This window comes from Pygoscelis adeliae, unplaced genomic scaffold, assembly GCF_000699105.1.
Source record: "Pygoscelis adeliae isolate BGI_AS28 unplaced genomic scaffold, ASM69910v1 Scaffold463, whole genome shotgun sequence".
Taxonomy (NCBI): Eukaryota; Metazoa; Chordata; class Aves; order Sphenisciformes; family Spheniscidae; genus Pygoscelis; species Pygoscelis adeliae.
This window is the reverse complement of record NW_008824471.1, coordinates 265,728-293,428: the sequence shown is the minus strand read 5'-3', so window position 1 is coordinate 293,428 and position 27,701 is coordinate 265,728. Positions and strand designations below refer to the sequence as shown.

The 27,701-nt window shown below is 38.2% G+C and overlaps 1 protein-coding gene across 2 annotated transcripts in view; it reads left to right on the top strand.

Moving 5' to 3' along the window:
• PLD5 (phospholipase D family, member 5) overlaps positions 1 to 27,701 on the top strand; it is a 195,313-nt gene that overhangs the window by 76,569 nt on the left and 91,043 nt on the right. Inside the window, exon 2 of one of the 2 annotated variants that reach the window (XM_009321247.1) lies at positions 4,998 to 5,134. In XM_009321247.1, the coding sequence (XP_009319522.1) occupies positions 4,998 to 5,134 (137 nt within the window). Of the gene's footprint in view, positions 1 to 4,995; positions 5,142 to 27,701 lie in introns of those variants that run through there. The other variant, XM_009321248.1, reaches the window with a different exon arrangement.

The window sequence follows — 27,701 nt, the reverse complement described above, 5'->3', positions numbered from 1 at the left end:
GGTTGAACAGGTTACTAGTGTTGTAGAGCAGTGCTTTTGTTCTCACATTCACGTTCAGACATGCTGCAGGAAAGAGTAGACTACTGATATGACAGAAGATGTGAAAACCTACCTCTTAGAGCCTCTGTGGTTCTGACAAGCAGATATGAACTCCGTATTACTATGCTGTATAAATATTACCTCCTTTATTCTTTAAATAGGCATAAAAATAAAGCACTAGCTCAAAGCCATGACATGTTTTGTTGTTATGTGCTCAGTTTTCTCAGTAGATGAAGCATTGCGATTTCATGGCTTCTCTTTGGGGAGATAAGGACATTTTTGTACTGTGTTGAGGGAAAAGTAAATTCCTGATTAAATTTACTGTGTTACAGAGATACCTATTGTTTGTGAAGAAACTGGAAGCTTTATGGGCCACTGAAGTGTTCTTAACAGCTTTTGAGCAACGGGAGCGCAGTGAAGATGGAAGCCGTTTTCTTTCTTGCTCTCATTTTAAATTCTGCCTCGGTAGCACAGGCTCTGATGCAACCTTAACTGACACAGACTATCCTTTTTCTTAATAATAAACAAACAGATGGGGTCCTTCTCAGATTAAAATCTAGTCTGAATAGTACTGTACTGCATACCCATTGTGCAGCCTTTGCTCTTTTTCTCACTCTCTACCTAGGGGTATAACAGCATGAAAAATACCATGCTTTGTTTTAGTGAATGCAGTGTTTCGGTGGATTTGTTTTAACGTAGGTATTGTTTAAGCTAGATGAGGCAGGTGAAAGAAACGCATTTTGCTCATGAAATGAAAAATAGCAGCATTTTTTATAGTCCTTGTTCCTGCAGGAGTTTCTTTCTGTCTTCCATAAGCTCTGAATAAATCTTTCTCTCATGCAACAGAATTTCTGGGCTTACAGTAGACAGATCTCCACACTGTTAAGAGTGAAATCTCAGCCATGGTTGTCCTCTGACAGGTCCAGTCAAGCGAGTAGGTGCTCTGGGCCCAGGCCTCTTAGCATCTCTAGCAGTCTTCAAATATGTAAGAAACTGCAGCAGGAAAGAACAAAATACTCTGTTCTCAGTTTTCAGCAAGTGTGGGAAGGAAAAAAAAATATATTGCAGCACAAGAGACTTAAGTTAGGCATCAATAAGATACTAATATGTGGGATGGGTTGCCTGAAGAGACTGTAGGATCTCTTTCAACTGGAGATTTTTAAGGAAAGGTTAGACAAATATCTGTTAGAAGTAACATTTGTATAAATTAATCATGTATATGGACAGATGGACTACATAAGCTTTAGATGTCCCTCCCAACCCTGTATTCTGTAATTAAGTGTTGAAAACTGAAAGCTTAAACACAGAGGGTTTTTAGGCATTTACTGAAGGAAGCAGGAGGATAGGTCTGATAAGCCCTGAGAGATCCCAGTTGCCAAGGGGATACACGACAACATAGCATCAAGCAAAAAGTCTGCCCAAGCCCACTGATGCAAGAGTCTGAAGAGCAAATCTAACAGATTCCTTCTAGCCTGTCTGTGGCGTGAGCTCTTTTATTTTGAATTCTTTCAAGAAGCCTGCTATTACTCGCACATGCACACACACACACACACAGGCATGCACAGGTGCTATAATAGAACAGTGACATGGTCTGTTCTAATCTATTTTAATTAGAAAAAGCCTATTAGAAAATTGCCCGCAGTATGGCGTTAGTGCATGAAAATTAAGATTTATTACCATTGTCAATAGAAAGGCTCGGAAGACTTGTTTGGTGCCAGTAGCTATTTTTTATTCTTTTTCTAATATAAACATCAATTTGAATCTAAGCAATATTCAAATATTCATTTCTAACGTAATATATAGATTACAAAGTAATCAAAGAATCACCCCGCAGCAGGAGTAATTTCAAGATGAACTGTAAAACCATTCAAAATCCTCCTTATTAGCTGTAGAAATTTTTTTTTAAATGATCTTTACCTGACTCTTCACACCTGTGACTAAAAATGTAGGGTTAGGAGAGTCGCAAACTTGGAATTTTTGCTTTGTTGTATTTAATATTTTGTGCTATCCTTCATTCAAAGAAAAAATACTGTTGTCAGTTTGATAAGGTGGTTCTTTTTTTGTGTATGGATTTAAAAGGTCATCTACACTATTTGTAACCATACTGTTAAGCTGGTACTTAAGAGAAAGTGAAATAACTAATCCATTATAATTGTCAAAGATAAATGCATACTATAAAGGATTTGTGCCGTTCTGTCTTTATTTTAGTGCTGGTAGAATAGCAGTAGTCTTATTAGTGGTGCTAACTTTGTGCTGCTTATAGTGAGAAGCGGTCAGTCAAACTGCAGAGCTTGACAAGCTGTACACATGCAGAACTGAAAGAACAGGGATTTAAACTTTATACAAATTTCAACTACAACACAGAAGTCAAGAAGCCTTGAATATGTTCCCCAAATTTATGTGGAATGGGAATTAAAGCTAGAATAGGAGGATCTATTCAGAATTATTTTGGCCTCCCCTTTCCATATTCCTTGAACATAACCACCTAGGAATTGCTACCATAAAATTTCCTGGTATTGAAGGAACTTAAGGCATCCTTTGCACCTGGCTTTTTTTTTCTTCTTCTTTCCCCCCTCAGTTGTGACACCATATAATTTTTGATACACTGTAGGTTTTATATAGCTTTTGGCCTTTAAGTTTTAAGCTGGTTAAAAGGGTTTTTAGGGCTGTTTTATGACTTATGACAAGTGTGATGGAAGTACTGTGGACTCCTTTTAATGAAATATCTCTTGTTGCCTCCGTGTGTGCTGGCCCAGCCTTGAAGGCTACCATGGTCCCTGCTGGTTCGGTGACTCTGCAGCTCTGTGTAGTTGTTCTGCTGCTTGCATGGTGATGTAGCAGGAAGATGGGAGTTATTCCCTGGGGCAATGGCACGAAGTCATTTATACTGTGCGGTAGCTAGGATGCTTGGTGCTACAAATTTGTCCAAAATATGGACTCAGGACTGTTCCCAGTGAGTAGAATGGCTGCAGTTACCCTGTTTTGGGAGGATAAAGAATGCTAGTGTTGCAAGCTGTGCTGGGTCACATTCCCCTGCTCTTAGGGGCTGGAGAACAAGCCCTGGCTCTGTTTGGCTCGCTGGTATAGGAGTAGCTTTGCTGTCTTGCTGCCATGGTGACATGCTCAGCACTTGGAAGAAGCTGCATCAAACAGTTTCTGCAAATACACTTACAGAACTGTAAAAATCTGCATGAGACAATAGTCATTTTAGCAAGAGTGTGAGCCGTCCTGATGAAGAAATGGCATAAAGCAGTGTCCCAGATCTGAATATCTCTTTATCTTTGGCACGTCTTAGTTTTTCTTGCCAGTAGTATGAGGCAATGTTTTAACATTTTTCTCTTAAGTCCTACTGTGCGTCTGACTGCAGCCTTAGTTCTGGACACCCGAATGCAGTCATTTCTAATTCTTTTTATACGTTGCCAAGATTATACCTAGCACTGGAGGGAAAAAAAGGGCCAAATTTTATTTATTTCAGAAGTAGGCTTTGTAAATGCTTGAAGAAGATTTTCTTATGCTGCATTCTTGTAAGATTTTAGGTAACGTATTAGAAAACACAGATTTAAACATATATTTGAAATGTATAAAAGTGTCTAATATGCATTATATTTAAAATACACATATAACCTAAGTGGCATATTCAGTGTTACTGTGAGGTAAAAGGATACATATCTCACTAAATTTCATAAAAGTTGTTCCTGTTTGTCTGAAGAAGTTGCTTGCTGTGTTTCAGATTCTCACAGACTGAAATAAAATGCTTATATCTGATTTGTTCTGAAATACAGGAGCTTGTTTCTTCTGGGATGTACACTGGTTTGGAAGTTTTGGAAGCTTATTTAAAAAAAAAGTCAGGCCTTTTATGCATACTGGAAAACGTTACTCTGAAACTTATACCTCTTAAATGAAATGTCAGGAACAATGGAAATACTATGAAGCTGGTTTTCAGCTGCAAGCATGACGGCATGGCATTGATTCCTCTCCCTTACACTTTTCCTGCCTTTCCATATACTTTCCCACTTTCCCATTCCTTTATAAAGCTTTTTTTGTTTATGTGAAATTTTAATTACAGGGCAATAGTGAAAATTAAGAAAATAACTATGGCAACAGAAGTTAGTCTTTTATATTTTTTTATATACGCGTGTGGTTTTGTGCAAATTTTCTTCAGTAGAAAAATACACATTTGAACATTTGGTTTCAGAATAAAATATACTTTACATTCATGCAGTTATGTAAATTGCATGTCAGGAGATTGTCTTTAGGAGATTTACGCAGTTGTACCTGATTTAGTACTGCAGGATTTCATGTTGTAGAATAAGGTCATGCTATGCCATGTTTTAATATTTAATCTGAGATACGAAGGGCATTGCCCTCATATTGAGCAACAGTCTCCCATTGTTTCCTTGAATCCCATCTTTCATCTGTGAATTTGTTTTCCTTATATAAGTACGGTGGGGCAAGGACTTGCCAAAGTGTCTCAGTTGCTGTGACAATCATAGTAAGTTACTTTGTGTAGCAATAAAAAAAATGACTTTGCTCTTCAGTGTTCTTGCAATGACATGTTTTATTTCAGCCAAACACAACAAAACTCTCAAGACTTTTGAGTGCCATCCTAAGTGTGTACTTCATCTGTGAGGCGCAATCAGAAAATACGTAGTTAATGTAAGAATCAGTATTTTAATGCATAATGCTTTCCTTGTGGTACAAACAGAAAACAGTTTAAATTATGACTATTATTTTACATGAATTATTTAACAATGTGAGAGATTTAAAATACATCTCAAGGTGATACCTGAAGGACAGTTTTGAGAGTGTTTTCATCCTGAGGTGTGTTTCATTTTGACAGCTATGGCAGAAAGACCTTCAAAGAATTTTAGATCTTATGTAAAAGTTTTAGAGTCTCAGGTCATTGACTAGAATGTGCTCATGTCATTAAAACTTTTTTTAATCTTAATCTCTTTCAGTCCCAGCAAAGATGCATTGTGATCTTTGCGCTGGTATGCTGCTTTGCAATTCTGGTTGCACTGATATTTTCGGCAGTGGATATTATGGGAGAAGATGAGGATGGACTCTCAGAAAAGAACTGTCAAAATAACTGTCGGTAAGAGGTAACAAACAAAACTTCTCTTTTGGGGTGGACAAGAACATATATGTGTTATATAATGGCATGTAGTAATTACCATCCTGTGGTGTAATTGGGAAGAGTAGGTAACAGAGGAAGAAATGGTTTCTTGTTTTGAATTTCTGGTTTTGGAGGTTGGTTTGACAAAATAAAGCACGCTTTTTGAAGTTGTTTTTGGTGGTATGTTTTGAGCAAGACCCTTGTGTTATTTCAGTTATTTTGTAATCCTGGGTCAAAGCCCATTAAATTTTGGTAAATGAATACTGAGGTGGCTTACGTAGTTCCCAATTCTGTCACATCTTTCTTTCACCAAGAGCTTTTTTTCTTTCTCACTGGTCACTTTTGACCTAAGACTGCTGTCCCTTTTATATAGGGGGACCTTTTATATATTCCTGTTTGTTGCACTGCCCTAATAGACACAGTGGCTTGCCTGGGAACTGTGAAGAAAATTAGTGATACGGTCAGAAAGACTGGAGTATTGACTATGTTGGATTAAGATTTGCCTCAGACACCTGCCACGGTTGTGTATATTTTTTAACTTTAGATTTAAGTAGGTGATTAGATTTTTTGGGCCATTCATTTCCAGACTGTGAATTTCCTTTTGCTTACCCTCGCTGTCAGGTTCCTCCATGAATCTGTTCATCAGTGGTGACCAATGCTTTTCCTGCATGGTATTGTCCAAGGTCCTCTTCTGTCCACCAGTACAGCTGATTTAACAAATATTTGTAGACTTCATTCACAATTGTATTCTGCTTTTTTCCGAGGCTTTAACTTGTCTATAGAGCACCCTCTCTGATTCATTTTGTGGAAAACCAGTCATCCTTAAATACCTTCTCAGAAATCCATTCTAATCTGATCAGGGAATTGCTGGAGTGGGAAGGGGCCTCTGGGCATCCTCCAGTCCATTCCCCTGCTCAGAGCAGGATCATCTACAGCAGGTTGCTCAGGGACGTGCACAGTTGGACTTTTCATAGCTCCAAGGGTGGACTCCACAGCTTTCCTGGGCAACCTGTTCCACTGTTTGTACAGAATCTACCCAGCTACCAATGGCTGGGTATACAGTGAGTTGGAGATAATCGATATTTATTTTTTTAGAATAATCCAATGAAAAATTAATGTTTCTTTGAGAAACATTATCATTTTCTCCTTATTTTTGCTGTTCTTTGTTGATTTTGTGTGAAAACTCTTTGGGGACAGTGCCTTTCTATGCTGCATCTGTCACAGTGCAGTCAGTTGCAAATCACAATCCAGCAAATTGGGTTATGTTTTTGCAATTATACTGGATTTTTACAATATTTTTTACATGCTGCTTAAAAAAAAAAGAGGGGGGGGGGAGAAGATTCTTTAAATTTGTAGTTCCTTTCAAATAGGACATATCTGCAGCATCAGGTAGCTTTGTCCTGAAACCAACCATCCTTCTGGCACTTTTTTCCAGCATTGTTTCATTTTTGTAAAATGGCTTGGCCCTGATCTGTTCACTTTCTTGTACGCTGACAGTCCTGGGCAGCCTGCTAATATCTTGTCTGAATTTTCTGGAGTTCAGCTAGCTTTCATTTCCCCGTCAGGGTCTTAGGTATTCTTCACTGTGAGTTGTTGCCTTCCAAAATTTTTAAAGATACTGCATGTGTCACCTCTACACCCACTATCTCCATGTGTGAATCTTTGACAGAACTAGGTCAGATGAGGGGAAAGTCTTTCTGCTCATCGGGTTCGATGTGCTGCACACAACCTGAACACACGCAACTACTGCACTATGTTATCCTCTTAGTTATATCAGCTAATGGCTCCCATTTTGTCCTGGGTAGCTGCGTAGGCCTAGCCAAGGAAGAACTTAATCTTCTTCACTTTGTATTCTTCAAATGGAAAAAATATACAGAGTGGGAGCAATGTACAGTGCTATGGAAAACTGGAATATTTTCCATGTGTAAGAAATAAATTGCTTTTGTCTCTTTGTATGGGTTACACCAGTCTGCCTTTCCAAAGAATACTCACCTTTGCTCAGTTTTTTTTGTTGGTTGGTGTGTGTCACTCTTGTCTCTTCTGGACTCCCAGAGGAGTCTGGGAGTAAATCCAGCACATTGACTTTAAACATAAGAGTCAATGCAACTGCTTTGCGTTTACAGTGATAAAAGTGATCTCAGACCCCAGCTCTATTTTAAGGTGCCTTTCACAGAGTGATTCAAGTGCGTGATCTAGCTACTGATGCCTGAACCAGAAGGCACATCAATGCTGCGTGTATAAACTGCCTAAACCATTTCTAATAACAGTATCCAAGGGCTGGCAGCTGCTACCTGCTAACATTGAATCCTTCTCTATGTGATGAAACTGGGTTTCTTCATGTGTTAAATATATTGCACTTAACTGAAGTGCTGTAAGATCAATTGCTGCCTGTGGCATATATTTAGTACTTGGGGTAAGCACTTTTAATAAGTAAGACAAGAATTATTGAATTCTTATATTTCTGCTGTGTGAGCACTTTCACTGAAATTCAGGAACAGGCACTTAGGTTTGCAGAATGTGCTGAGACAGAATGGTAATAGATGGTCCTTTTCTTTTTTTTTTTTTATTAAATGATTGTCCAATTTTTTTGTAGCCTGAGAGAGGAATCATTGAGGTATGTTGTAAGCTGTATTTCCCAGTAAAGGCTGCATCTTTTTTTGTTGTGATTGTATTGTTGTTCATGTATACAAATGCAGCCTTTCTGATCTGCTTATTGTAATTCAACATGAGGTTCCTCTTCTGTTAATCATTCCTTAAACTCTTATTACATAAGGAATACTTACCGCATATGTTGCCAAAAAGACCTTCCTCTTTACTGATGTATTTATTTCTCTTGAGGGCTTTGTAACAAAAACAAGTCAGGGAAGTAGAAAAGTGGGCTTTTTTGCACGTCTTCACCTATTGCTGAAGGGATTGTTGCCACCCATCTAAAAGGGTGCATTGGAAATAGCACTTTTTGAAGAAATGAAAATATGTTTGAAACTAAAATAATGAATTATGATTTGTAATTTTTGAGCTTCTTGCTGCAAAACTCAGTTTTGGTTTATGGTTGAGAACTGAAATGCATCTTGCCTTACAGGTCATTTGTGACTGCCACAATGTGAAGGCAGATTGCTGTAGGCTGCAAACCGTTTCCTATTTTGTTTGTTACACAGACAGAGGAACTTGTTATTCAATAATATTGAGTAGAATATTCAGGAGGAACTTGAGTATTTGAGATTTAACTAAGAAATGATTGAAATAAATTTTTTTGTCTTTTGACGTGTAGACACAGAAACTTAAATTTTTTTAGCCTGCTTTGCATGTTGTAATCCAAAACCACAAATAGATAATTTAAAAGAATTTACAACCCTGTCCTAATAATTGAGGGCAAATATTAGGGCAAATAAATGTACTTGTCACGTACAAGCACCACTGTAAAATTTACTGTGTCTTCTACTGATACGTACATTGCAATTCAAATAAAGAGCTGCGGGGAGATGGGGGAAGGTCTGTAAAATTTATCAGGCAGACAAATTCTGGCTTCAGAATTGAAATTAGAATCTGAACTCTACTGACTGGAAAACTGTATTGGTTTAGATGAAACAATGCTGTTTGTACTTTGTTTTTTACTGTCTGTCCCATGTAACTTTCACACTGAATTATATGTGGAGTGAATGGCTGACTGAAAGCAGACATCTTATTTTTCTACAACTGGACCAGGTCTGCTAAGAGGCAGCTTTTCACTTTAGAGGGTGCTGTACACTCTTAGTTTTGTTCCACAAAATTTGATTTCAGAATGCTGGACTTGGGTCAAAAGCCATATATATTTTTTTACACATTAAAAGGAATGTCAACTGATTGACATTTAAGAAATAAAAAAAGTAGTGATGACTAAAACTTGAGGTTTTGCAGTTTGTGCTTGGTATGGGATACAAATAATTCTCTTGAGACACCCACATCAATTTTTAATGGCTGATCTGAATAAATCTTGGCTAGCCTCTGATGTAACGTCAGTCAAGACTTGGCTTTGCTGAAACTGGCTGGTAAACTCTAAAAATGGCAATTTGGGAAACAGAAAAAATAATAACTATTGAGACATGGTCTCTGTTATCCAAAGTGTTTGAACCAAGGTAATTTTGATTTATTACCAGTAACTTCAGCTGTTCAATATGCCTCTTCTCCTGCTTGTTGCTGCTGATAGTCATGTTAGGGTTCCTACAGAGCTTGCACATGCCCTTAATTATCCTTGTCTCACCAGCTTTTCCAATATCCATTGAAGCAGTAGTAGCAGCTGGCATAGCTGCTGCCTCTAGCTGTGGATCTGGCCCTGTCTCTTGAGAGGGGCTAAGGAACAGCAAGGTGAAAAAGGGCATGATGGTAGCTACTTTCTGTGGTTCCCAAGTTTAGGGTGTACTAAAACTGTTGTCATAATGTTGGTTTTTTGTTTTTTTTTTTTTGCGATTTTTGCCTTTCACTGATGACAATTGGAGGATTTTCTTGGGTTTTTGTGTGTGTGTGTGTGTGTTCAAGGTGGATTCTGTCTTACATTCTGTTCCAGTGACACAATTTTGCTGTTTTTACCATTTCTCTTGTCCTCAGAGTAATATATAATTAAGTCACTTGTTCTTTTGTGTTTGGATTTGTGTTGGAGGAATTTGCTTTTCTGTATGACGTGAATGGCAAAGCTATTTAGTTCACTTGGTGATTGTAGGGAGGCTTTCATCAATTTTGCCCTATAGCAAGTAGGTGGTGATACTTCAGCAGTGTTTGTGTTTGCTTTGCAAATTGTTTGGACTGTTTTGGATAAGGGTTTGTATCCTATATAATTTTGATATCCTGCAAAGGATCTGAATCTTCCTGTTGGAATGCTAAGCTTTAGGTCTCAACAGTACCCTGCAGCACTGAGTTCCAGAGATTAAATCTAGTTGAATACAATAATTATTTATATTGATCAGTTATTATGTGTTGCATGTGTTGCTTTCAATATCATTAGATGTTTCTTTATTCTTGGGTTGTGAGAGAGGCCCCACGATTGATTTTTTTCTATTGCTTTATAAATCTTTCCTTCAACTCCTCTCTGCTATTTCACCAAGTAGGGTTTTGCAGCACTAATAAGTAAGCATACTGCAGCACATGCTTACGTTGGTTTACCTTGGAAGTGCTTTGCCCCTGGCTGATTGTGGGGGAGATTTTCTCTGCACTGCGTGGGTTCTGAACATAGCAAGGTTTATATTGACTGATTTCTATTTAATAAACAAACTATGACAGGCATAATAATTAAATGTCTAAACAGAACAAGATGCTCAGATTTTGAAAACAAGCCTGTTAAAGAGCAACTGAAGATTTGTATTTACAAAGACTTATGCCACTTGGCATAAAAATGCCTTCTGTCAACATGATGGACGAGGGGATCGAGTGGACCCTCAGTAAGTTTGCAGACGACACCAAGTTGGGCGGGAGTGTTGATCTGCTTGAGGATAGGAGGGACCTGGACAGGCTGGATCGATGGGCCGAGGCCAACTGTATGAGGTTCAACAAGGCTTAAGTGCGGGGTCCTGTGCTTGGGTCACAATAACCCCATGCAACGCTACAGGCTTGGGGAAGAGTCGCTGGAAAGCTGCCTGCCGGAAAAGGACCTGGGGGTGTTGGTCAACAGCTGGCTGACTATAAACCAGCAGTGTGCCCAAGTGGCCAAGAAGGCCAATAGCATCCTGGCCTGTATCAGAAATACTGTGGCCAGGAGGATGAGGGAAGTGATCAACCCCCTGTCCTTGGCACTGGTGAGGCCGCACCTCGAATACTGTGTTCAGTTTTGGGCCCCTCGCTACAAGAGAGACATCGAGGTGCTGGAGTGTGTCCAAAGAAGGGCAACGAAGCTGGTGAAGGGTCTATAGAGCACAAGTCTTATGAGGAGCGGCTGAGGGAACTGGGGTTGTTTAGCCTGGAGAAAAGCTGGCTCAGGGGAGACCTTACCACTACCTACAACTACCTGAAAGGAGGTTGTAGCGAGGTGGGTGTTGGTCTCTTCTCCCACGTAACAAGTGATAGGATGGGAGGAATCGGCCTCAAGTTGCGCCAGGGGAGGTTTAGATTGGATATTAGGAAAAAAATTTTCACTGAAAGGGTTGTCAAGCATTGGAACAGGCTGCCCAGGGAAATGGTGGAGTCACCATCCTTGGAGTTATTTAAAAGACGTGTAGATGTGGTGCTTAGGGACATGGTTTAGTGGTGGACTTGGCAGTGCTACATTAACGGTTGGACTTGATGATTTTAAAGGTCTTTTCCAACCTAAATGATTCTATGATTCTATGATGACTGTTGGCCTCTTGGGGTGATGGAGAGAACGAGCTATAAAACCACTTAATTTTTATGATCCCTATTTGCAGTTAGTTTTATTTTTGCATAAAAAGAAGGAATACCCTTAAAATTGAAGTTTCTATGGCAGGACACTGCAAAGAGCTGGTGGACCTCCTGCAAAGGCATTCAACATCCTGAGCCAGGGAGGGAAATCAGTAATTCAACAAACTCGCACAGGAGTACCTTTCCTATCTTTTAGTTTTCATTTTTAAAAATGTATTTCAATGGAAAAGATACTGTACTAACAGTTCCTCCATATCTGTACAGAGTAAAAATTTTTTTTCCTCTGTTCCTCCACTGATACAAAAAAAGGGTCAATTTGTTTGTTTTGCATTTACTTTCAGTTTTAAAGAATGTCTTCACAAATTAAAAAACGAGTGCCAGAACTCATGATCTGTTTAGATCTTACTTTGTTTGCATTGCTGCCAGTAGATAGGTCATCATTAATTACGTTGTATTGAATAGGTCTGGACTTTAACTCGTTTTGTCCAAATGCACAAACCATTCTTTTTCTCCTACTCTTTGTTCAGTTAAATCTAATGGTTTCCTCTGGAGCTTAGGACAGAGTGCTTTAGAGTCTCCTTAAGGCAGCTTTTCCTGTCATGCTAAGCATTGTTTAGGATGTAATACAGAGATTGACATATTTTATATTCTTAGAAGTTATATATTTAAGTATGTGTTTGTTTCTCCTTTCATGACTTAGCATTTGTGAACTCATATCAGAGAAAAATGTTCCAACCTTAATAGAAATCAGATTCCAATTACTTTAAGGTTCCTGAGTAATGTAGGTGGGATAAAGGAACAATTCGTGCACCAGAGTAGCCTTTCTCCTGTGTAGTTTGCTGGGGTTTCTCTATGATCAAATCTATCTTTTTGTTTTTTCCCCCCTCTTCTTTTCTTTTTAACTTAACGTGTTCAGAAAACTGAAATTACTTAATCCCAGCAGGATTCATAAGATTCCCAAGGTCATTTTCTCTGCCAGATTGTAAGCCTGCTCTAAACAGAGTTATTAAATCTAAAATTACTGGTCATTCTTATGATCTTGAAGACTGATCTGCGACATTGCAGACAGGTTTTTATTCTGCCTGGTGCGAATAGCGATCCAACTTAATAAAGCTCCCTGATAAATCATTCTTCCTTTCCTTTGTGGGAAAGGCGTTTAAAGTGGCTAAAATTTGTAGCAGAATCTGTCTGAATTCATTCTCCATTTCAGGGTGACTTGTTTGTTCAGCCAGGGCTGACTTTGCATCAGATCCTAGCAAGCACCTGTTCCAGTGACACCATTTATTTTTCATTGCTTCTCCACCCTCAGAGCAGTATATAAAAAAGGTACTTATTATCCTGTCAGCTTACAGTAGCTGTGTTCTGTGTCTAATCCTACGATGGTACTGTGAGTGTCCTCTCGGCTAGCGTGATTTGATATTCCTCGAGAGTACAAGTCTAACATGCTAGACGCTGCCTTTGGTGACCTGCTGAGTACACGGCTGGGTCTGCCGCCCAGAGCACCAGGGCAGTGCCGCAGATACGGAAAAGCAGTTGCGGTGCCCGCTGAAGCCTAAGCATTATGCCAGAGCTGTTGGTACTGTCTGGCTGGGTGAGCTGGAGCTGACCATCTTTTTCAGCCACATGCAGCACACTTTGCCGGTTGTAGCACTGAGGCTGTAGCCAGACAGCGGCAGTTCTTGGTGTTAATGCCCGGCTGGGAGGCATGGAGGAGAATTGATGGTTGAGGTTTTTTAGGACTGTTTTTTTCAGACGCTCTGTACATGTTTAAGGAAGATATACTTGGGTGAAACATTCAGGATTTTCTTTGTTGTCCTGAAGATTTTCTTCCTGATTTGTTTTCCTCATATTAATACACGGGTTCTGATATAGGTGGAGCCAGAGGCACCTCTTTATTGCCTCTCATATGGTCTCCCTATGTCCATGTCTGTGTAGTTAGTCAGAGCGTCACTGCCTGTGAGTAGTACTTTAGATACAAAGTACTCTTGTGTGTTGGGCAGCTGAACCTCTCTGTTTATGACCTTTGTTAATCAGGAAAGTATGAGTTTGCTTCCTTTATTCAACTTATCCACATCCAGTTGTCTTGACCAAGAGGAAAAAATGCATCAGAGGACTTGATCCATTTTATTACCATTACTATTTTTTCATGTTACGTTTCAGGTTTTTTCCATAATTAATCTGCTTCCTGTCCACCTGACCAGAAAACAGAAAAATAATGTACAAATACCAGCCTTGGCATCTGCCAGATGCAATTCCTTATCTGTCATTTATTCTCTATTTAATGACCAGTCCTTTCCAAATAAGACTACTGCAAAATTATCATACAGCTCAAAGGACGTTTTCATGACTGACAGCATCATAATTTGGTATGTTTAAATCTGGTTTCTTCACATACTAAGTGTTGAAATGGCTCTTCTAAGAAACATCAGTGATTTGCATACCTTCTAATATGAGGGGGAGGACTCATCTTGCCTCAGATTAAACTTCTTATGGATATTTAATGGCACATTAAAAGTGTTGGCTTTGACTTTTTACTGTTTTTCTAGATTTGCTAGGAACTCTCAGAATAAATATGTTGTACTCGTACATATGGCCACAGATGATAATCTGATATCTTTTGTCAGTTTGGCAGGTATGTAGCTAATTGATCTTCATTGATCTCCCAAAATATTTATTTAAAAAAACAATTGGGAAAATAAAATGAGTTTTTAGTTTTCTTTGTTGTCCTTTATGAAATACCTTCTCAAGTCAGCTGGACTTGAATCAGTCTCTGAAATAATAAATTTTAGAGCTCAGCTTCTACTGGCTGAGTATTGGAGAAAAATGCAGTCTTACCAATAGCTTAGCAAAATATGAATACGCATAAGATTCATAACTAATCACAAAACTTTAAAGAAAGAATGAAAGTGCCACCAGCATGAGGAGGGCAGCCACCATTTGATTTTTTTCAAAACACTATCAAAACTACTAGTCCTTTTTCCACCCATTTTTGGGTCACTTGTATCAGCTTGGCAGTGCGTGTTTTGCAGTTCATTACAGATGCTGGTAGAGAGTAGACAGACTTATGGTTCAATAAAGGCACTAGAGGGTGCTAGGGATGACATATTTTGGGCAATGGAGGCTGAAGTGTCTTCTCAAGCATGCAGCCAGTGCTACTGGGATGGTGACAGTCTCCAAGAGCTGCCCCATATGGTGTGTTTTATAGAGGTATGTGAGCCACCCTAAAGATATCCTGAACACCTTCCAATTTGGGACAAAGACAGGCTGCCACAACCTGGAGCCAGTCCATCACTATAGCAACTTTGGGGACTGGTATGGGAAAGCAGTAGAGATGTAACCTCTGTATGACATCAGATAAACTATTCTTTTTACTAGTGACTCATCTGTTTGTATGTGAAAAGAGTTGTTCGGGACTGAATAGAAAGGAGAGAACAGTGAGGTACTCAAAGTTGTTCTTGAAGAGTCACACAAATATCTGGGATGAGCAGCCAAGTGATTCTGTGTCAGAGGTACTGATCTGGGCATGTGCACGTGGTAGTGCTCCAGCTAGAAATGTACTCCTAATACTTGAGGATATTTTGATGTTTTCAGGGCTTTTTTGAGAGTCAAGATGTTGCTATTAAAATATATTCCATAGAGTTCTCTGTACGGTGTAATTACCAATAACTCAGTTAATGCTTTCTACTAAAATCTGAAAGGGTGGAGGGTGTTTTGTTTTATTTTGTTCTTGTGTTTTGTTTTGTTTTGTTTTTAATTCTAAGTGCATCAGACTAAAACATTATTTTAGTAGAAATATAAATACTACTTTATCAAGCTACATAACTTGTGTGCGTTTTGGAAAGAGGTCCCATCGCTTTCTTCATCTTGGCCAGAAATTTTCCCATCAATTTTCCTTCCCCCCCGTTTTAACTTGGATGCAACAAGTTTTAACAGATGCAATTTTAAGCAGATGCAATTCTATGTGGACTAAACTTAATCACCCTTTAAAAAAAACCCCAAAACAAACAAAAAAAAAAAACAACAACAAAAAAGCCCAGAAATACAAATAGATACCTAAAAGCAACAGACAATAGTCAAACCTATCTTGGCACTCCTAAGGTGTCCTGGAATATTTCCATAGAATCTTGACTCTGTAATTTGAGAGCTGGCAATGTCCTTTGGGAATGGATACTTTGAGTACTTTATTTTTTTCATCTGTGGATTTTTATTACCATTCCTACCTTGACTATATCTGCTGAATTTGCAGTGCTGATTTCAAATGGTTGCTGACTAAAGGTTTTACCTTGAATTTTCCTTCATTGTTTTGCAAAGTAGTTTTGTTTGTTCTTGTTGGGCAGGAAGGGCATTAATTAAGCTTAAGGGATTGTTGGATTGTGTAAATATTACCATCATAGAATATCCTTTTGTTCCTATTCTGGGGAAGAGAGCTCTTACTTAAAGATTCTCATTAAACTATTATTAACACCATAAAATCATGTTTATTTATGAGGAAAAATAATACTTTGATTCTTGACTGGTTTCTACAACTGTGAGCTAACACATTTATCCATCCCAAGTCATACCAAGATAATCAGGGCCTTTCAGAAAGATGCACAGGCCAAGAGAAAAGAAGGTAGCAATCATATTCCCAGTTATTGTGTATTGATATATGATTATTCAGTCCAAATTAATGTTGCTATTTACAGTTACAAAGTGTCCATATAAGAAGATCGTGGGCTGTGTGGAAGGAAAGAAAAAGACAACATATATTTTGTCATTAAAAAAAAAAAGGTCCAAATGTCCCTGTAATATTTATTTGCAATATTCAGGCTTTATAAAAAGGCTTTGTATGAACTTACATGGTCACAAGCTGAATGTAGAAATAAAATAAAAACATCTTGCCGACTACTTACTGTATATGACAGTGGCTATTTATACAATATTTGCTGATCTTTTGAGAGGCTCAGTAAAGTTGATATGTTAGGATATTTTGCTGTGTTTTACAGATGGGCGAACAGTGAATGGGTTGCTGCTCAAAAGAGCTGAATAGACATAACCCAGCTGATGAGGGGCTTGTGTCGCTGCTATGCAGCTTTGTGCAGGACTCTAGGTAACTCAGCTCTTAAATTTTAGATAATTTGAAAATCAAGGTAATGGTATTTACCCAAGACTTAAAAATGGTGCACACAAAGGAAAGAGGCGGTGATTCTTTCCAGTGGCTAAACAGGTGCCGAGTCAGTGCTTGCTGTGTTATGTTGGGAAGTCTGAGCTCCTGATTCCTGACTAATGGATATTTAGGATGTTCCCTGCAGTATGCATAACAGAAAATGTAAGAGGAAAAATTGCAGATGTAAATTTAAAAATACAGTGTTAACACCAAGAACGGCAGCTAGATTTCCTTATGCATGACGGGCAAGAATAGCTTCACCTAAGAAGGGCAGCATTGTCTGAGTTGCGTGCGCCTTACAGTCCTCACCTCTGCTAGAAAGGAAACTGCCTGCCATGGACTGGGGTGCAGAGCTTCTCCAGCTGCCATTTAGGTATATTGCCTCGAGTGACTGTCAGGAAACAGGCACTTGATATGAGGCAAACTGTTGTGTGTTACTGTATTTGGAAGACTTTTTCTAACAACATTTATAGATAGTGAATCTTGAAGACATTAGGTCAGAACTAGGAATGTATAAACAAATAAGCTGTTAAGAAAACAAACTCAGTGGGAAATTTTTTGTGTATAAATTGTGACTATAGTAGTACTGTGGCATCAAACTGCAATGGAGATATTTAGAAAAACAGAAACAAAACCAAGCCCAACCTTTGCATCTTCCTGGTGAGGGGACAGAAGTCTAATGGGCAAAAAGTGATTAAATAAAAAAAAAGATTGGCTGGTCCTTTCTCAAAACTAAGGAGAAAGTAGGAGGGGAAAAATAGTACTTTTGGTAACTAAAATTGGGGTTTAAAAAAAGTTTCTCTTCTGATGGTGTCCTTGTCCTTTCATATCTAGAGATTAAGCATGAGCTTTTGAAATACATAGACAAGGCAATTGTGTGGGTTTTTCGATAAGCATATCCTGTAGATCTTCAGTTACAGTATGGTAGCGAACAGAGAAAACTAAATGATGTAGTGTCTCTTGGTTAATAGTATTTATGGCATCCTAGGTAATAAACAGCAGTGCCAGATAAAATTTCTTATTCTAAATTCAACAGAATTGGGTCACGCTATTTCTTTTTTTGGTAAGCACTTTGTAATATGTACCTCATCTTTCTTCATTTCAATTCACCTCAGATCCTCAGGATCCTCTTGTTTTCATACGTCACCCTTCAACGTAGCATCTAGCTGTCTACAATATGATAATATGAGCTACAGATCTGCTCTTTACAAGGCTGAGGTTTTAATTTTTTAAGGTACTGAGTGATGTAACACCTTGATGGTAGGAGGACAGAGGTGCTGTGTCGCATGGGCAGGACGCTGGCAGGCACTAATGGGGGGAATAGCATTCCTCTCATTAATTCCAAATCTGAGAAGCAGGACGGATTTCAAGAAGTTTCAGTGTGAGTGTGAATGTTTTGAATAATGAATGGTGGTGTGTTAAATTGTTAATACTTTATCTACAAACTCTGACATGAAGTAGTTGGTGTTACTGCTTGTGTGGACTTAGTTTTCTCTTGACTTACACTCTGATAAGATTTTGTCATGCAAAAATGTTATGCTTTTTTTTATTTCCTTTCCTTCCCCTTGACAGACATCTGTAACTTTGTTTTCCTTCTCTCTTTCCTTACCTTGTCATTTAGGTTTGGCTTTGTGAGGCTCTGACAGTGTGCTTGCACTTCTCTTGGGCTTTTCCTTACAGGCCTTTTTGTGGTCTTCCCCTATCCCCCAGTGGTTTGGGAAGTGGTATAAACTCCATTCCTTGGAACGTTTTCAAACTCCCTCCTACACACATGCATGCTCCCTGCCTAGATGAACTATCTCAAGTCTATATTCGGAGACAGAGTGTTTCTTGAGGATAAATCTGGGTTGGCCACAGTGCTGCAAATACCAAACAAATCCACAGTTTTATATATAACTAAGAGAAGAATTTGGCTAATTAGTTAAGAAATGTTTTGATGTAATTATTAGAAGACTGTGTCAGAAGATAGTTAATCCAGTGAATATGCTTATGTGATCTCAGTTTTATTAGACTTGAAATCAAAATACTTAAGCTGTTCTCCTGTGAAGGATTATTTTTTTCTGACTGTAATTAGTAGACTCTAATAAGGTGTACTGAAACAGCAAGGCAGGCTCTTCTTGGGTTGGCCAAGGGATGTCTTTTAGGAAGAAATATGTATGGTTAGTGTTTAATCGAGAGACACTATGGAGGAGTGCTATTCTGCTTTTAGCAGAGGGGAAAGTGCATTTAACCCCTTACTTGGACTTGGATTCCCGGACTTAATTCACCCTTTGAAACTGGGTGTCCAAGTGCTGGATAGCTCACCCGAGGAATGGCAGCTCATGGTATTGCAATCCTCTTACGCCAGCCACCTCAGCCTGAAGCTCTTCAAGAGATTGCATGCACTGACTAGCTCCTGGCGTTACTGCTGCCTCTCACCCCGCCCCTTACTTGTACATTTAGGTAACGTCCTTTGAAGAAGCACCTTTAAGTCAGACACGCTGCCGTTCCCCGCTTCCGAGTAGAAATCTGGGACATGGTGGTCCTGATTTTGCTCTTGCTTGCTTTCTCAAAGCACATGCAGTAGTTACAGCGTAAAGATCTGTGACTTAAAACCCATATACTAGGTACAGCTTATGGGAGTTGAAGTGGCAATTAGCTATACTTTTGCTCTTTCATGAGTTCTTACAGAAAGCTGCTTCTTTTGTTCAGATCAAGCAAAAAAATAAGGATTTTAATGTTCATTGCTATACAGAGCCCATGGATCACAAAGGGCCTTTGTTTTGGCATGCTCGTTTGGAGGTGAAAGCTGCTGTTTGAATTTTCTGTGGAGTGTAAAGACTGGTCAGGCCAGCTGGTTTCTCCTGCCTCAGCAGCCCCGGGCACTTGTCTCCCCGAAGTCTGCCGTAAGAATCCGCTGACCGTCTCTCAGTTCTCCCCACACAGCTGCAAAACCCATTAGAATGTTTTAGTGCTGACAGGCAGAAATGCTGTAAAAATGCAAATTTTCTTCTGCTGAAGGGCAAGACGCCAAGAAATGCTTTTTAAAACGTTTCACTGCTGAATAAGGGTTTAGGGGGGTTGATGCAGCTGGAATGCAGTAATTAGTAGACTCTAATAAGGTGTACTGAAACAGGAAGGCAGGCTCTTCTTGGGTTGGCCAAGGGATGTCTTTTATGGGAGAGAAGCTTATACCGTCAATAAGATCACTAGTATTTTGGTTCTTTTGTCACTTCGGGACTTTGGCACAGTGTTTGCTTTCTGTACTTTTTTTTTTTTTAACAGAAAATAATGGGCTAAGAGGTGGTGTTCTGCTCTGTTGGTGCACAAAGGAATGACTGCTTTGTAGGCTCCAAAATGGTACTGTCTCTCTTCACCTGCCTAAATACTATACTTGGAAGGTCTATAGAAAAGCCCAGGATAGAAGCGTCAGCTTTCATTCAGCAGATATTTTAACTTCTTGTGCACATTGATGGTCTGTAGAGCTGTGGCCTAGTAAAATGCAGAGAGTTGTGCCCTTGACTCTGTCAGTGGAGTACTGAGCTGGAGAGATTGTTTTGTTTTTTCTTTAAAAGCAAGAAGATTTAATGAAAATAATGGTGTTTTCTGTTGCAAAAGAAATAGATGGTGAGTGCTTTGTCCAGATTTTGGAACAGGCTGTGACCTTTGATCAGAAAATTTAAAAATTATTTTTCTTTCATCTCTCAGCTGAAATAATATAGTGGCTGCATAACAGTTGATATTCAAGACTGTTTTGAAGGATGTTATTTTCTTCCCTTAACCAGGGGCTGAAAAAAGGGAGGAGTTGATTATATTTCTACTTTTTCCTACTGTAATAATATACTTCCTATATCAACAGTGCAATAACTTCATTCTCTGTTAGTCCTCCTTTGCCCCATATGGGCTGTTCAGTGCCCATATATATCATATATGATATACATATCATATGATATGCATGATATGTTCTCTGAAGTATGGTCACCTATATGGAACTACTGTATTTGTGTTGTTGTAGTTCATCTTAACTTTCAGTTTACATCAGATGATACATAACAAGGACAGGTAGGATTAGCCCTTTGCAGTTCAGCAAGTTACTGTCTGTGAGGATTGTCACTACCGTCTTCAGAATGTTTTACACAAGTATAAATAATAAGCCAGAATAGTATGTCTTTTCTAGGTACTTTCTCATAACACTACTGAAGTGCATACTGAGTGTTCCATGAGCATTGCTTGATTCAGCGGTATCAAGAAACAGTAGCTCTTTGTAGTAAAGTTTCTGTAGTGAACTCAACAGTACACAAATGTGGAATTAATACATATACTTCAATATTGTCTAATTTTAGTCTGAGAAGGCAGGAAAGGGGCATACAAATGTATCTGAAGATTCTCACAACTTATTCTGAGAAAAATGTGGGTCACACAGAGCTGGCTGCAGTGTTCAATGCAATGTGTGAAAGACTCATTAATAGGAGCAAAATATAAAGAAGGCAGCAGAAATCGTACCCTCCCACAGGGGAATGAAGCCTAAAAATTTCAGTGGGACGTTTAACACTGTTTGAGAGGCTCAGCAGCACTGGCACAAATGTACCCTGAAGGTGTGCACAAATTACAAAACAGTAGGTTCGCGTTTTGAGATCTCAGCAGCCGCAGACTTTGCTTTTTTGTAATCCTGTGGTAACCAAAGGCCTATCAGCTGGATAATCTGTCTCTGTACCAAACTTGTTGATCCTCAAGCTGTACCTGAGAAACCATACTGCAAGATAAAGTGGTTATCAGTGGAGCTGACTGAAGATTAGTTAGCTGTATTACGGTATTAAAGTTGTATGTATTACCTTAATTATTGCCTTGATATATTTGTGGAATATTTGTGTTATAATCAAAAATACATTTCTCTAAGTTTTCCACTTGCCCTAATTATATTAACCTAGTATGCTATTAGATAACTAACCCATGTGTAGCAATTCTAAGAAAGAGTTAGTTGTAGACCCTTTACTGAAAACTTAGATTTTAGTTGTTTCTATTACATCTTTCATCTGGAAATAAACTGGAAGTGTCATGTCTAGAGTCTTGACTGACAAATTCTGACTTTGTTGTTTCTAGTTATAACCAAGATGAGTTTATTTGAAAAATCCACTAAAGATAATAAAAGCTTTGAATCAAGTTCATAAATTTATCCACAAACAACAAAAGGTTTGCTTTTAATTTCTTTGGGAGGTACGTAGATGCAATATTTAATCTTTAGCAAAGATCAAAGAGTAAACACCCATTTTCTAAAGGCTATCTTTCATTTAAAACTAGCTTATTTTATATTGGAAGTAGGTGGTCTTCATAACAATCAGTTCTTTGTTGCATCTTCTCTCCCTTTCCTTCGCTCTCCAGCTCCAGCAATCCATCATGATGATGGTATATAACTTTTTTTTTTCCCCTCTTCCAGGTTTCAGGTAATACGAATTCATTGAACTCATACTGTTACTAATAATGTGGCAATGAAGAGGGACATTTGTTTGACATATTTCAAGCTTAATGGACTCCCTATGCCTCTAACCATCTAGCGAGGCAAGAATGCTGATTGGCCTTTGTCCTTATTTCGTCTGGGATAGAGTTAATTTCCTTCCTAGTAGCTGGTACAGTGCTGTGGTTTGGATTTAGCATGAGAATAATGTTGACAACACACCGATGTTGTAGTTGTTGCTGAGTAGTGCTTTTCAACTTCTCATGCCCTGCCAGCGAGAAGCTGGGAGGGGGCACAGCCAGGACAGCTGACCCAAACTGGCCAAAGGGGTATTCCATGCCATATGATGTCATGCTCAGTATATAAACTGGGGGGAATTGGCCGGGTCGGTGGGGCAACTGCTGTTCAGGAACTGGCTGGGCATCGGTCGGCAGGTGGTGAGCAATTGCATTGTGCATCACTTGTTTTGTATATTCTTTTGTTGTTGTTGTTGTTGTTATTTTCCCTTCCTTTTATGTCCTATTAAATTGTCTTTATCTTAACCCATGAATTTTACTTTTTTTCCCCAATTCTCTCCCCCATCCCACTGGGGAGGAGGGGGGTGGGGGAGTGAGCAAACAACTCTGTGGTGTTTAGCTGCCTGCCGGGTTAAACTACAACAGCCTTTTATTAATAATGGCTGTAGTGTGGAACACTCTTCCTAGACATTAATGACAGGTTAGGAGTAGAAGGTAGCTGGAGGTATAGTGAAAAACAACTAACCTTTGGTTATTGTTCCTGAATGCCTACGAAATATTCCATGTTTGTCTTTGTTCAAGGTCAAAAGTAGTAGCAAAACTTTGAGTTCCCCCATCCATGACTTTTTTTTTTCCTTATGAGTGCGTGTTGTAAATATTGTCCCATTATTCAGTACCAATGTTTTAGAAAGCTAATGCATGCTAGAAAGTCATCGCATTGCATGCACAGTGGCCAGCCTTGAAATTGTTTGTGCGGAATACCTGATTGCATGAGATGTAGCGTAAATGAAAATTGCCCATCTCTACATCAGAAAGAGGAAATGATGGAGAAAGGATCTTTGCTTATTTTCTGAGGAGTGTATTTCCAGCAGGGTTTTTTGATTTTGTTTTTTGTTTTTTTTTTTTAAATCCATGAACTCTTTTTCTGTTGGTTAAGCAGCTGCAAGTTAACAGTTTTAAAGGCAAAGCACTGCCCACCCCACTCTGGCTTGGTGTGATGTTGGCCCCATATTGGTCTCGGATGTAAATGGAAAGGATAGTAATCAACAAGAGCAAAGCATGGAGTAACTGAATTTTCTATCACATTACTAAGTGAAACAATCATCTTTGTTTATGTCCCTCTTGGGCCTTTAATTTTACTGTCAGGCATTTTGCTTATTTGTAAAACTATTGTAATCTCTTTCTTAAAGTCCTTCTCAAAACTCCCCTCTGTAGTGTGCCATATGCAGGAGGGGAGCGTGGCTGTAGCTGGGCAAATGAGCTGTGATCGCTGTTTGGACCAGTGAAGAGTTGGGGCCCCCCTGCCTCCATCTGTACCCTCTGGGTGCTTATTTCTTGTCTCTAAGTCTCTCTGTTGGAGTATTGCTACCTCTCTGAAGCTGGAATTACCATGCTTGAATGAGATTTTAGTGCAGTAACTACTGAGTTGAAAGTTGAAAATACTGCTACAAGACTGTACTGGAACACAGTTTCTATTTAGAGAGAGAGTTTACCTCACAAATTACTTCCAAATTAGTATAAGACCCCTACATAACCAAGTGTTTTGACTGTTTGAAGAGTTAACATGTTAAATTTACTTTTTTTTTTTCAAATTTACCTTATTTTAAACACTTAGCCCTTTTTTTCCTATAATATGACAGTGAAAAGAAGATTTTTAGTAACACCTCATTAAGGACAAAGTTCAGTTTAATCTAAAATGTATTTGGTATGCAAAGCATTTGTAATAAACTATAGATTACTTGGAAGTCTGTATTTTGCCATGGCACTAAAGGAGCGTGTCAGTAACACAAATGATCCTGTTTTAGTAACCATTCACTGTGTTTTTAAAAAACATGTCCCATTTCCAGTGAAAAAGAACCAATTTGAAGCAATAGAAAGCACTTTCAAGCTGGTAAAATCTTACTATGAATTTGAAGACAAGATTGGTTAAAGTGATTTTCATTACAAATGCTATTATTTTGTGTATGGCTACTAACTAGAAGCAAAACATTTCTGCTAATGCTTAGCAATATTTTGCTGAAAACTCACAGTAATTTTCTTATCTTTAGTGAAGTGGGTTCATTTATATTCTTGTTGCTCCTTGTAGCACAATAGAAAGCCCGAATTTCAAGTAGTCAGTTCTTGGGGTTTGTACAAGAAAGTGCTTTGCACATGTGGTTTCTGGGTTTGGGGCTTTGATGGTTTTTGATAGAATAGTCGATGTCTTCTACCTACAACAATTTCTTTATTTAAAAAAAAAATTATTTCCCTCTGGAATGTTTGGAAGGGAAGGCACTGAAAAACTCTAGGTCAGTCAGTCAACCAAGTGCAGCCCAATACAGTCTTGACATCTCACCAACTAAAGAACTAAACTGTGTGAAAACTGAAAAAAAATCCCCGTTGCTTAACTTGTACAGAGCCGCTTGTTTCAGCGGGTGGGCAGGTGGGGGAGTGTTCAGTATATATTATTATGTCAACAAAGCTTCTTAGTGTTTTTTAAAAATTATTTAAAAATTGAATGTTATGATTGTTTTTTACAGTAAGTGACTTTATTGTTCTAATCTTTGTTTTAGCTGTTTGTTATCTTTTAATTATTTGACTTATAATGGAAAGCTTGCAATCACAGAAAGTGTTTGATTTTCATAAACCATCCCACCCTCATCAGGCAGTCTGTTTATGTGCTGAGGAGAAGACAGTAGTGCATTTTTACAGCTTTTGTATGCTTTAAAGCAGAAGTAATTTCATTTTTCATGAGATCATATTTTTATGGCTCACTGATGTATTTCATAACTACGCTATAATTATAAGTTATGTGGCTATTGCTTCTTGTTTTCAGTAACTGAAATGACAGAGTATAATAATGAGTAAACTTTTCATGTTCCCATGTTTTAACAGAGATGGATTTACACTAGAGATGTGATTCTCCTGTATTCCAGTTCACAGACTCTAGGACTGGAAGCTTGACTTGAACTTACCTCTAAATTATAAGACGTGACATATACATTGTTATTTTAAGTAACAAATGTATGAGTTCTTTCACCAAAGCTCTCAAAAATCATAATTGCAATGAAATTATTAAATAGTGAATTAAAATTCAGCAATAATGAATGAGATAAGGAAGAAGGACTGTCTAGAAGAATACACAGAGTGCATAAATGTAAAATAGTGTTACGAACTTGCAGCTGATACTGAAAATGACTATTTTATATTGGGAGCAGGGGAAGAATTCATTAAAATGTAAAAACAGAATAAGCGAAAAAAAGCTAACCAAAACACTTTTTAATTTTTTTTGTTTTAATTTGCCATCAATGCTGCACCTCACTTTTGTTACTTAATTTCTTCTTGGTTGAGTGTCATATATTTAAAAAAAAAAAAAAAATCAAATAATATGCTAAACAATATTTGGAATTTATTTGACTAAATTATATAAAATCCTGCTTTAGCTTCATGCATGAGGCCTATAGAAAATCTTGCTAAGCACACTACATTTTGTTTGCGTCAAAGGGTAAAATTATTGGGGTTTCTTTTAGTATTGGCAAACTAGTAATGAATTCTATACATAGCAAAATTAATTTTAAATTGTCTCTAAACTGTTCTATTCTGTTTATTCTGAGGTTGTGTAGTATTATGTTATACTCTTATGTTTGCTACAACACAGATGTGCTGTTCCAGTTTGTGCTATCGCTATGGGTTTACTTACTGAGAATTTGAGCAAGTTTAGGGATGTTTAGTGTCTGTGCCAGGCTGTTATGGTCCTGTCCTGTGATTGCCAGGCAGTTGTGTCTAGAAGACACAAGATGACTTTCATGTCACTTAAGACCATTGTTTTTTTTTTTTTTCCTGGAGTCTATTTGCTATTGAAAGAGTGCTATTTAAAGTAGTTTTTGGACAAAATGTGCCCCACTGTATCAAGCTGTTGACCATAGTGTTGTCTTGAGTCTGCATCTCATATTTCTCTGCTTTCAGCTTGTTTACGTTGACACTGCAGAGAAGGGAATAACAGGAATAAGCCAAATCCATTTCCAAGTAGCAGTACCTAGAACCTTCTGCCCTAAACTTGAAAGCTTGAATGTACCATGGCAATTGGGAATGCACCTCTGGCCTCTTATGCATTGCTTGAATACCTTCTGCCTGTTTGGCTTGGGGGGGTGGAAGGGTTGTGGTGGTGTTTTGTCTTAGGTCTGTCCTGCTTGCCCTGCTTTTTCTTTTGGTAACCTCTGTCAGAATTTATCATTCTGTAGTTTTGTTTTCATTTATGCTCTTGAATAGACATACTACTTGGTGAACCCTTTTGAATTTCATATTTACTTTCAGTTTGTTCTTCCAGGGATCAAACTAGTTTCCCAAAGATTTAGTTATTTTCCAGACATGCAATTTGTAGATTGATATTTATTTTATTCTTTATGTTTGTGAGGTGTAAAAAAACCCCTTTGTTATCAACAGGCTTGTTTTAAAAATTGTATTTTTTCTGACTGTATTTGAGCTAGTTGCAAATAAAACAGCAATTTTATTCATCCAGTTAGTATCTGAAGCTGGACAGTAGGAAAAGAATATAGAGATATAAAATAAGAATGATTTAAATTGTTTACCTCTGTGTGCTCTAAATCACAGTAATGGCTGTGTTGTAATCCAAATAAAGTGCATTTTTTGTCCTGGATAGATTTCCAGAGTGAACTTCCCAAAACCTAGATAATACAGCAGTGAGGATGTGCCAGCATAAACTACTGAAGTTGGATCAGTGACTTAATGTATATTTGGAGGACTGTCAGCAGAGACCTGAAGGATTAAGGAAAACCAGGAAAGGAAGTTATGTTGCAACATATTTTGGGAGGAAAGGCAAATGCATTAATTGTCAAAGAGATGCTAACTTCATACTTGAAAGACTTCTTTTAGGAATGCATTGTAATGTAAAAAAGGTATTGACAAGTATTCATCACAAAAATTGTGATGTATTGAGTCAGAAAACTGCTTAATAAAGAGAGGCTAATGGAATGGAAACTGTCCAGTCAAAAGAGTATGTAAATGATTTATTTCTCATCTGTTCAGTACTCAGAAGAACAGGGAAAACCCTATTTACCAAAGACTTGGTCTTGATCCTTTAAAAGAATTTAGTGGAATTTTGTTAAAACTTCCCCAGGCACAGGACTAAGTCCTGCCCTAAGCAACTATTTTAGCTAAGTTAGAAGAAATTCTTTCAGTCTTGGTTTTGCACTTGGTTACTCCAGTGGCCATGAAGTTCTTCATCATGTATTTATGCTACGATTAGAACAGACCAGACAATATGTTTATGTTGTCATAGCAGCATCATGTTTTTAAAATTATTTTGAGAACTCTACATTGCTTGTGATAGTTCTGTCCTCTCGCTTTGTCTTATTGTAATTTTTACTGGAAATGGCCTCCTTTGAAAAATCA